This window comes from Galeopterus variegatus, unplaced genomic scaffold, assembly GCF_000696425.1.
Source record: "Galeopterus variegatus unplaced genomic scaffold, G_variegatus-3.0.2 Scaffold1227, whole genome shotgun sequence".
Lineage (NCBI taxonomy): Eukaryota > Metazoa > Chordata > Mammalia > Dermoptera > Cynocephalidae > Galeopterus > Galeopterus variegatus.
Window position 1 is genome coordinate 280,342 of NW_007727338.1, and position 12,258 is coordinate 292,599.

Consider the following 12,258-nt stretch of genomic DNA (forward strand, 5'->3'; position numbering starts at 1 on the left):
TGCGGCCCCCGATCAGAGGACGGCGCGCGGACGGCCCGAGGAGCGCCGGAATGTCCCGGCCGTGCCGCCTCATGCTCGGATGCCTGGTCCCGGCCCTCCTGCTGCACGGTGAGTCCCCAGGACTTCCCCGGCCCCAGCCCTCCCCGGCGGCGGCGCGCAGACCTCTGGCCCTCGCTCCGCCTTCCGGAGCCGTCCCTCGAGTCCGCGGGAGAGCTTCTGTCCCCTCGGCTGGGTCTTCAAACCGTGGACGTCGCGGGTCGCAGGCTCGCGGTCCCGTCTCCAGAGGGGCCGCGCGCGGGGCCTCGCGGGGGTCCGAGCTTGAGGAGGGAGCCGCGCGCCCCGGGAGGAGCAGTCCTCGCCGCGGTCCGAGGACTCGCGGTGGCGTCCGCGTCCCGGGCTCCCGGCGGGCGGCGGCGGGGCGGCGGGGCTCCGGGCGCGGTTTCCCAGTTGTGGTCATTGAAACCGGTCTCCTAAGGGTCTCCCGACCTTGACGCCCTGTCGCCCTCAGGCTCCTGCTGGATCGTCTCTTCCTGTGCTTCACGGGCCGCATTTTCGCAGCGACTCTAATTAGCCACTAGCCAGAGAACATCTGCGCTTTAAAAGGGTCCCAGAAATTGCACTGAGAAAAATAAGACGGAATTGCACTGGGGTGGACCGGGCGGGTTTGGGGCAGGTCGGCGTTGGTGACCATGACGGGCCATGGCAGAACCCAATGCGCTGATTCAGGTGTCCCTCCGGGTTAGACACCTCACATTTCAGCAGAGTGACTGCGTGGTTCCCCTTCCACAGCACCCACCACAGACACCCAAACCTGCAGCTGGCCCTAGCTTCAGAATGCATAGTACCTAGGACTGAAAGTGAGGCTGGGGACCCCCAGAGGATCAAGGCTGCTGCTTGGCTTCTCTCTTTGTAGTCCTGTGGGGGTGGGCGGCTCGCGCAGCTCCACTGGCCTTGTGGACGTGTCTGGTTGGGCCTGACCTGCCAGATTGCCAAGGTGTACTGTGAGCCCCAGCGATCCCGGAATTTTAAGTCAGGATGCAAGGCTTGCAGTTGGAGGGCAAAAGAGAGAAGGTATAATTATAGGGTTGGACTCCTAGGCCCATCTGCTTAGAATTACAGAGCAGTTTTAATCTTTGGCTGAAACATGAAACAAATCAGAGCCAATGAGCAGATCAAACAGCAGCTGCCACAAAGACAAGAAGAAAAAAAAAATAAAAGAGAGATGAAACAGGGAAAATTGTCCCCTTTAAAAAAATTGTTGTAATATCTCTGAAGAAAAAGATAGTATGATCAAATGATTTTAAAATGAAAAATTCCTTGAAAATTTGGCATCAACAGAATTTTTTGTGTAAAATCATTGCCTTTTAAACTGCTAAAGCAGTCCAGAGTGATGCAACCTGGTCCAACTCTGAAGATTGTCTCCCTCTTTTGAGAAGTAAGGGATGCAGTTATGCTTCCTACTTGCCAATCCAAGCTGGTATGGTAAGAGCTGGCAGGTAACAAGAGCCCGAGAATATCCTCAGTGAGGGTCTAGTGTAGCTAACAGTCTCCCGAATTTGAGTCAGGAGTATGTGGTGACTCCTTGGGATCTGGGTGTTTACCCAGAACCAGTGGTACTGGGAAGGGGACAGCATGGGGTGGGAGTGGGAGTAACTGGAAGGGCAGTCTGGTCCAAAAGGGGAGCAGAGTGGAGCCAGACCCTGTATGTGTATGAGGAGGATAGAAGATAAGGGAGGTTTGCACAGCTGGATTGGATTATGTGGACAAACCTATAAACAGTTATCCAATTTCAAAATGAACCTGCAATGACAAAATTATTAAAACTAAAGTTGCTCAAATATCTTCTTAGATCCAGCAGGGAGTGCTGGGCTTCAGTGCAGAAAATAAGTAGAGGGGATAGTTGTTCAAGTTATAGATCCTCAGGATTTAAGAAAGGTTTGTCAGAATTAGGGTAAGCTGAAGCACCAGAAAAGAATTGGATATTTTCCCTTTCCTTCCCCCCATCTCCTGAGTTTTATTCGATTGATTGAAACATGGGTATTAATCAACCTAACCCAAGAGAATTGTTTGGTGAGTATGTCCTATTCCACAGATCAGGGTTTTGCAGGCATTTAAGAATTCCAGAGTAACAGATGAAGCTTGATCATAAATTTAAGTAGACATTATAAATCTGAAGGAAATTACCTGAATTTTTCTTAGAATAGATTAATTTTTTTTTTTTTTTTCCTGATAGTGGGCATTTTATTTCGCTAACTGTATGATATTATATGTCTATTTCTGGTAGCAATTTCATAGGTAAAAGCATATATTCTGTAGTTATGAATGTACTTGTGACAAACTTGAGTGAGTTTAGTTTCAGACATCATTCAAAGATTATGTGTTGCACCAACAAGTCAGGTTAATAAGATTAAAAAGCACACATGGCCTTCGTGAAGATCCCGTGCTGTAGACACCATTATGCTTGCATCCAGTCTTTGTTCAGTTTTTTGGCTACTGCTATTTCAATTTATTGCAAGTCATAAATCGCCCCTAAATCCTATTGGTGAGTGAATTAGGCTCTGGCAAGACTTGAACCTGTTGTTTATTTTTGCTGTTTTTCCAAAACTGTAAATGTAGTGCAAGACCTGGGTTCATAATTTGATGGCCTTAAAGTACATGTGTCAGTTTTACTTTCCTCCCCTTCAATTCTGAAAACAATTGCATTTCTTAATCCAAATAAAACCTATTGGATGTCCTGAAGGTATGCAGCTGGAAGATGTCCGTTATCACTAGTTTCTCTGCTTGGATGAAAAGGCACAAAAGTTTTAGATGTCAAGTTCTAAAAATCACTTAGCCCAGGAACACAGGTTCTCAAAGGGACCCTGAGGTGGTGTTTTAATGCACAGGGAGTGCTGATTCTCTTTGCCAGTAGAAGGATTGATTTTAAGTTTGGGGGCTGCTGTTGGACAAGATATTCTATTCCCAAATGCTGTTTGCTTTTGTACAAATCATTGACTTCTGAGAGGTGAAGACTCTTTCAATTCTTCCCTTTCGTTCAGACTTATTCTGTCAAAACTGCTAAAAACTGTGGAGTTTAAAATGAGAGCTTAACTGACAAAATGTGAGGAAACATTTAAAGAGGGTAAAATAGAAATCTTTGAAATACTGTTTTACTGAAGACAGTTTTTGTAACTAAGAAAATATTGTCTTTTCTGAACTTTTTTCCCCTTTTAGTCATAAAAAGAAAATGAAATCTTGAAAAGACACATGACACATCTGTTCACAACAGGGGACAAGGGTCTTAGACAGATGTTAAATATTCTCTATTTAAATAAATTGACTTGCTTCAAACACGTAGTTAAGGAGTTTTACAATGGCCATGTTTGTTCTTTTTCCACCTAAATGAGAAAAGAACTAAATATAGATGGGTGATATGATTGTGTAATTACATACTGTTTAGGGACAGACTGGTGACAACTTGATATAATCAATCGAAGTGAAGCATGAAACGTTCTAAGACTAGAAATAGAAAATGGTATGCTAGGGACTGTCTATGTCAGCTGAAGGTGTACACAGCAGGGCATGCCTTCAGTGCACTATGCCTCGAGTTGAAGGGATGGCAGAGAAAACTTCAGGAAAAACTCTATCACCATCATCCAAGTATGACTTCTTCCTGTGTCAAGATTTTATGTGTACAGGTCATTGCTTAGTTCTCTCCAATTTGGGAATAAAATTATTCTGGAAAGTTTTGTAATGGGTATCTAGGTTAGAGAGGAGAGATGGTGTCACCCTAAAATTACTAAGGGTATTCTGTTCTGTAAGGGTTTTCCAGTTTCATTCACTCAGCTAGCTATTCATTCAACAAGTTCATTTATGAAGGCCACTGCTTGCTAGGGACAGGAGCTGAGAAGGAGCATTCCCCCTGTCCTGAGGATTCCTGGAGAATATGTAGGGATGGGAAGAAATGCCGATTTTAGACCTCCGGAGCTGGCAGGATAGCACACTGTGATTGACTGCACTCTTTTCCTTGTTGGGAATCCCATACACACATACACATGCCCACACATGACACACACATACACCACACATACTACACGTGCACACACCACGCGCACCACACACACTGCACAAACTGTGGACACTCCCCCACTACACCCCCCACACACAAACATATCACGTGCACACACTCCATGCACACCACACACACAAACATACCACATGCACACACACACACGCACAAACACACACACCAGTGATGAAGAGGGCAGGTGTGGCTGCAGCAGTTAGCTGCAGACACCACATGCAAACTTTGCAATCTCTGGCTCACCCCAGCGTTCTAGCCCAGGGACCATGGCATTAGAAGAAGGTGATATAGAAAAGTAACTTCTTTTCAACTAAAGTTAAATGGAGCAGGAATTTGAAATCTTGGCTTTATTATATTGCTTATACGGGGAAAAAACTTTTAGATGTGAAGGTTTAAAGATTGGTGAAAGCAGCTCTCAGCTTTTGTTTATCACACGCACACACAAAATTGGAAATAAAAGCAAGAACTTGGTAAGCACAGGTACCTGAGTGGTAGTAAAATCCAGCACTGTCTGATATATACATGATTTTATTCCAAAAAATGGAAAGCTCTGCTGGAGTTTATCTACCACTATCCACTTCAAAGCACACATTTACAGTAATTGCTGCTTATTTAATTGGGCAGGGCAATTTCATGGCTAAGTAATTACCTGCATTTAATCTAATCAGTCACATTTTATGTGTTACACCAGTTCAAACTTGAGAATACTTTTCTCACTCTGATTATCCAAGTATACATGGCACATTGTATGAAGTACAGAAACATGCAGAATGAATAAGAAAAGAATCATTCAAAACCCTTTACCCAGAGACAACCAGTATTAATATTTTGACATTACACTTATTCAGCCTTTTTTAAATTAAGGTTTTTCCTTACAGCATTAAAGTACATATAAAGAGACTAGCCTGATCAAAGATTAGTTCAGCCCCAAGTGTGCTTGAAAATTATCCTTCCTTCCCAACAAATTTTATTATGTGTAAAATGGTTTGAAACTTTTGATTTCTCAGTCAGTCTAGACAGGCAGGTGAAAAAATGGATATGTCTATCTAGTAATTCAGATTTTTAAATGTTACTGAAAAATCAGGGACTTAGACATGGAGTGTGCTGTCCTTTTGTTTCATTGTTCGTTTCATACGTCAACAATGGTCCACACCCAAGAGATGACCCAATCACCCAGTGGGCACTCAACCGTTTGTTGAATGAATGATGTTGATTTTCAGAAGGTGAGCAGGCACTGCCCTGTTTCCCTCTGTCACTGTCTTCAGAGGTTCTGTGTGGTCTCTCCATGGACTGGTTTGCTTGCTGAGAGCACCATGGAATGAGATCTGCTGTGGACGACTGCATCAGTACTGTGTTTGCTCCCTGTGAAAACCGCGCTGAGCAATGCTTTCTTTGTGCGTAATCTGGGGAATTCAAGTGACTTAAACAGTTAATCTGGACACATTGGCCTTTATTTAGAATGCAAACATTTGTGTAACTGGTCAACCCTATGCTTCCTTTCATTTGGAAAATCTGTTTTTTTATTTGATATTATTGGGAATTTTTACTTTCTGGACAGCAGACTATTATGATTATAGTTAAGCTCATTGAACAGTCATTTAGGATTACTGTTGCAGAGTAATTTATTCCTTGAGAGTAAATTACTAGTGCATGTGCGCACACGCACGCGCGCGCGTGCACACACACACACACACACACACACACACACACACGTACATGTGAATCGTCCTTCCAGAGCTCCAGGATTTCATTCAGTGCTTTGGAAGTGCTAATTTATAAAACTGTACCCTAAACCTCTCAGGATTTAATTTGTTTTCAACGGGTGAACAATTTCCTTCCAGAGTCTACTCTTTTCTCTCACATTCACTCCAAAGAAAGTACTTCTCTGCCATAATTCTTTTATCTAGGCCCAGGCCACGAGGTCTCCCAGTGTTTGAGGTGAAGTCATGTTGGTAACATCCTCACTCAGAATTCCCCTGGGCTGGGAGGGGTGCTGGGACAGCTTGCCGTCTAGCTGGTGCCACGGACGGACTGTTCATACATTCACACTGAAGCATGTCTCTACACCTGAATAGTAACTAGCATTTGATCAAATGAGAGAAAATATGCTAAAATGAATTGCTAAGTGTTATCAGAGTGTTAGTTATCATAGTTTTTGGCTAATACAGGAAAAGGAACACACATATTAGGTGATTTGCCCAAAGCTACCTTGAAGACTAAAACCTCCAACATTTTTTTTACTGACAGTTTGTTTACTCCTTTGAAATACTCTTTTCCCTGAATTCATTTACAGCAAAATCTTAGTGACTGGGAAGCCTGTTACCTAGTCCCCTCAATTAATTAGATCATCTAGAATCTTCGGTTGATCAAAATGTTGATGTTATGTGTGTAACGCACGTGTGTGCGTTCGTATTCTTGTCTTATCAGTAAAATGAGGGGGGAAACTTTCATGGCCTAAACAGGGCTGTTACCTGTTCTTCTCTATCCGCAGCACCATCCTACAGGCACTGAAGTTCCTAATAATGACCTTGAGCCCTTAAAGAACCTAAATCATCAGACAAAGATCATAATGTCAACTGCATTCAACACACAATGGCAGAGGTTTCAATAACCAAATATTGTGATCAACCAATACTTCCAATTACACAAATAATCCAATTAAGTAGACGGTTTTTTAAATTATTGTATATAATAAGCACAATTATTATTATAAATAATAGGTATACTCAGTCAGGAATGATTATTACTGTTAGCTGCCATCCTGAGTTCTGCATTGCTGAGCACCAGGCTGATTGATTTATTCAGTTTAAGATATGTTAAGGTAGGACGCAAATATTTTACAAAAGTTCCTTTTCAGATGTGATGCTAACTTCATATAGCTTCCTTCCTTCCTTTCTTCCTCCCTCTGTCTCTTCCTTCTTCTTTCCTTCCTTTCTTTCTTAAATATAACTTCTTGGTAACGCTTCCCCCCACAGGATGTAAAAGACAGTCAATACCTCTCCAAGACTGCAGAAAAAGGTGGACTGCTGTTTGTTGAAAGCAGTTCCCTTCTCTAATCTTTCACATTTATTCAGGCAAAAAATGACACAAGATTGAACCATTGCAGTAGCCTCATAATTGATCTTCCTGCTTCTAACGTGTGCCCCACGTCCCTCCAAAATAACGAAAAGGAATTCTCATGCCATTGCATTGCAATCTTTTGATGGTGCCTCTTCTCTTTTCCAGTCAAACCTGCCCTCGGTATGATCTATGTTCATGGCCCTCACGACCATGGCCCCACCTCCCTCCTGCCCCGCGTCCTGGACTTTTCCCAGCCCTTCCCACACGAGTCTCTCACTCCTACCTCTACTGTTTGAATGTGCTGTGTACTCTGCCCGGACCATTCTGTTCAGCTTCAAGGCATAGATGCCCCTCTGTGGACCCCCAAAGAGGAGCTCAGAGCCTGCTCCCTCTGTGCTCACGAGCCCTCTGCAGGCCCATTCTTGCCCATCTGAGACTCCTGGGAGCATAATGTTTGTCACTGATGTGCCTAGTGGCCCCTCGGAGCCTTACTGATTATTTGGATGAGTGACTTGCTAGTTCCAGGCCCAAATTTGAAATTGGCATACTCTAGGCAAGGCAGCAAACATGGGGTTCCCTGGGTTGACCAGAAGTCTAAGGCCTGCCTCCTGGGAGGGCACACCGTGGTTGATCCTTGAGAAGGAAGCCTTGGGAATAAGGATATAGCTGTTATACTTGGCCTCTCCTGCAGCTGGAATTGGTGCTTCACAATGACTTTTTAATTCCAGCCCTTTAATAGAAGTAGCACTCCTGAGAAGGCCATCCACATTTTCCACATCAGACGAACCAAGTAAATGTTGGGGACCACTGGCCGTGGTTGACCAAAGACCTGACAGATGGTTCTCCTGCCTCGCAGCACCTCCTTTCACTGGACCATTTAATGTTTCTCCTCGAGCATAATGGAGGTGGTGAGTGCTTCAAAGAGCAAAGATAACAAGGGAATAAATACCAACCCAATTTTTCCAGCCTAAAAATACAGTGTCCCCTAGACTGTGAGATCTAAACCACCCTGCCTGGGTGGACTGTGCCACCTGTCCTGTTCTCCATCTGGCCGTTCCCTGGATGCTCTTGCTGCTCTCACAGGCTCACCAGTGTCCTGAGCTTTGCTTATTGCCAAATAAGAGCAATAGTGAAATGGATTCTTGTCTCTAGAAATCCTGGGCAATTTAATGTGAGCTTTTGCCTGCTTTCCAATGATATGATCTTGGCGGTTCTTGGATTTTATTTCTTCCACCACTGGTTAAAAAGCATAACAGTAGGCCCCTTCCCTGTGGGGCTGGCCTTATGAATGACCCATACAAATGCTAACCACCACTCCCAATTCCTCTGCCTTTGAACTCCCCAGCTTCCTTCTCCATCTCTACCCTTGTGCTTTGACATCCAGGCCAGAGAGACTTTAAGATCTTCAGCATCCAAGAAACTTGTCTTTGTCTTTATACTTCCACTCCTAAAATATACAAAGTAATAATAGCTCTTTGTTGAGCTGAGTAGAACTTGTCAATAACCGCAGAGCCTGGCTCTTTTGTCCCACTGTCTTCTATGTTGTTATTTAACTTTGCCTAGTAGCCCCTGTGTCTTGTCCTCAGAGCTCAGAGTGAGCCTGGCTCTGGATGACTTTTTGTTATTTTAACTTTTGTTAGGAGGGACTTTTTGAGGGTGGTCTAAGAGCCTAAGCCAGCACTGAACGAAAGGCATGTGCTAAACTGAGACCAACCTGAAGATGTGGATGATTTCGTTGCTCTCTCATGACAGACGAGTAGACGGGAGCTTGCAGATGTCAAGTAAAGTGTGTGAGGTCACACTGCTAATAGCGTATTTCATCATTTGCAAGACACCCATTTTTTTCCCCACGTTCAGATCTTTCAGTGGGTGGGCTGTGCATCTCAGGGTTGATGGGAACTGCAGTCCCTGTTGGCCTGCAGGCAGCAGTCACGAGGTGTGACATTGCCTTTGCCTATGTGAAGCTGGACTCAGACGCTCCTGTTGTCCTCATGTCACTTCCTTGGTACTCTGTATCTTGAGCTTCATTGCAAATAGCTGGCTTGAAAATTGAGAGAGTAAACATTTGAGTCGGCACGCTTGGTTTTTCTCCATAACTCACTTATAATTACCCTCTCAGCAATGAAAAGAAAAACCACTGTGAAAATCAGACCTTGTTAACAGAGCAGTGGAGTTTTAATTTGACATTAGGGAAGCAAACATTTATCACTGGAAGAATAACCCCAATTCCATATTTTCTCACACAGCATCAATCAATTACTTGGAAAGGAGGATACCTGCAAAAAGATGAGGCCATGTTTGTGTCTTGTTACTGAGATTCTTGCAGAGCGAATGGATAACCTGTCACACATGAAGCAAAGCCACTGAAGGCAAGAGAAATTACCAGATCTCTTTGAATAGATAAAAGAAATGTCAAAGCCATTGGAGGCTGCCTTGTGTGATCCATGGGCACCCCAGGGCTGTTGTGAAGGCATGTGTCATCCTTTAAATGCAAGCATTCTTTTCACTGATTATAAAATAGTGATGCATCTTAACAATCATTGAAGTCTCGGATTCAATGAAATCCTTTAAGTGGCAGATCCAGTTTCAAACCCAGGCAGCCTAACTTTGGAGATTTCACCAATATTCACTCCACTCCTGGCTTTTGTTATCTTTATGGGAAAACATTTGCAGAGTGTAAGGGGGTTTACAAATCAGGTTTTAGAATGCAGCTTGGTTGACAGTGAGATGATGTCATCTTTACTGAATGCTTCATGTCATATTTGAAGCAGAATATTCCCCAACTCCCAATGACTTGTGACTGTAATTAAAATCTATTTTAAGTTAGCCACATTGTAATTGATCACACCACTGGCCCACTAGACAGCATGCTGTCCTACATTTCATTCCTTGCTCGCCTAACAGGGAAGCTGAGGAAATGCCTACTGTAATCAAGATGATTATAACTACTGGGGTTGGCAGAAGTATGATGAATAGTGCCCTCTCCCTTACTGTAGTTCAGAAGTAGCTAAGAGATCAACACGGTGTCAGACCAGTGGGGATGACAATGTTACAATAGTGATAAACACTGGAGCAGAAGACACAGTGCAGATGGTGCCCATGTCAGGATCGCTAATGGTTCACCCTGAATTTTTCATGTTTTCCGCCTGGCCCAGTGCCACAGCTGAGCAACTGAAGGGGCAGGGTCCTTGCTGCATGGGCGGAGCTGATCAAATGCACATAGTTTGTCAACAGGCTGGTTTTGAAAAGAGAAGGAGAAAGATGGCCTGGTCAAGCCTGCTTGCTTCCTCCTACGCTTGTGCCCCTTCCCCTGGGGAGGCTGGATGAGGGACAGGGCCACCCCAGGGTGCTGCTCCAGAGGAAATGCTTTCCCTTGGTAGAAAGCGAGGCCGCAGGAAGGGAGGCCTTGCTGAATACCCACAACCATGAGGCGTGACACCACTAAGCAGAGCCTTCTCATTTTTAGTGTTTCCCTCCTTCTAGCTGAGCCCAGAATCAGTGGACTTGCCTAAATGGGGCTGGTGGTGAAGTTACATTTAATTTGAACATGGCACAATCATCTTTTCACAATTTTCATTTAGTTGAGTAATACACATGGGTATCTTTGCCTCATTGCCCTTGATTGCATGTGAGATCTGCGAGATCAGAAACTGTTGTTCCATCCCGAGGCCAGTGTCTCACTCAGAAGAGAAGCCTGAGAGCTCACGTACACCAAGACCACTCAATGCCAGGACTTTCCATCAAAAATTAGTTCAGTCGTCTGAATGTTTTGGCCACATGATGGCAAGTGTCTGAATAATTTATAGATTTCTTAATGTTATCCATCTTCAAGTCTAGGTATATCCAGGTAGATTTTTATCATGTTGCTGTAAGTCACTATGTTCTGGATCTAACTTTTCATGTTCAAATACTCTCTCATAAGCCGTGAAGTTATATGAAGTTTTTATGTCTCTCATAAACTATGAAGTTATTTAGGTATTGACTAAAAATATACATAATTGCCTCCTCATAAGCATAAGTAGCATTCTAGCAGGTGTGTTTTATGTATTTTGACTTTTTAAAAAAATTTCTGTACATTTGTCTAACTAGTGTTTTTTGTTAACACGGTGCTAAATACATAGTAGGATCACTGTAAAGACCTATTGATTTGTTAAGCACTTCAGGAGTGAGTCTCAAAGAAGACAGTGAGCTTTCAGATTATAGCTCCACTTGTTTTCATTGCTTTATTAGGCTGGTGGAAGTTTTGCATGGGTAAATTTTGGCCAACCTAAACTACTTGTACTGAAGATAAACTTAGTCCTAGTATTTCCTTATTCCTGAGAAATAAAATGTGCAATCTTCTTAAAATTGTTCTTTATTAAAAACTCTATATCATCTGTTGAGCTTGTTTCTGGCTTTGTGGGGGTGAGGAGCTAGACTTAGAAGATACCTGGGGGAAAGTTCACACCATTTCCTCTTGTAGGAGGAAGTATGGCTCTCACCCCTGTGGTGAGCAGCCCTGGAGAGGGCATCCACTTGAGACCAAGAGAACCAGAAGGTGCATGACTTGGTGAGCGCAGGTGGGAGCCTGGCCAGGGAGCAGATCCCAGCTGGAGTCTTCTGAGCTGTTCCCTGGACCTTTCCCCTTCCATCTCTGCACAGGCTGCGTTTTCACTGAGGCCGGTCTCCTTGCTCTTTCCCTGCCTTACCTAAATGTGTCACTGTGCATGTACATCCACCCTTCCTGATGACCCCTCTCTCACCTCTCCCTTCAACTTCGTCTCCTCTTTAATGACTCTAGAATGTGTCCATTTCTCTCTTCTACAACCCGCTACATTTACTTGCCTATACCACAGTTATATACTTAGATGCACAGCCTTAGGTTTGCAAGATGCATGGATTTGAGCTCTGGCTTTGCCAGGAACCAGCCAAGTGACCTCAAGTGAGTCATGCACATTATCTATGTGGACTTCAATTTCTCACCTGGAAAATGAGCCCCAAGGACAGCCCCACTCTGGAATGTGCATCCTCAGAGAGCAAGCACAGTGATAAGACCTGGTCAACTGAGCGTGCATCTCCCACCTGCGGCTGCTCCGTGCTGCCGAGGCAGTTGCTTGGCCTGGTTCACGTCTGCTGCTAGTTCTCCTTTTGGCTAA

General features: G+C 44.1%; 1 protein-coding gene across 2 annotated transcripts in view; it reads left to right on the forward strand.

Annotated features, from left to right (window-relative positions):
- Positions 1-6: 6 nt before the first annotated feature.
- Positions 7-12,258, forward strand: part of APCDD1 (adenomatosis polyposis coli down-regulated 1) — a 29,833-nt gene continuing 17,581 nt past the window's right edge. The window contains exons 1-2 of one of the 2 annotated variants that reach the window (XM_008575723.1): positions 41-108; positions 11,586-11,672. Coding sequence is in view for 1 of the 2 variants with exons in the window: in XM_008575722.1 (XP_008573944.1) it covers positions 51-108 (58 nt within the window). In the remaining variant the exon portion in view is untranslated. Of the gene's footprint in view, positions 109-11,585; positions 11,673-12,258 lie in introns of both variants that reach the window. The other variant, XM_008575722.1, reaches the window with a different exon arrangement.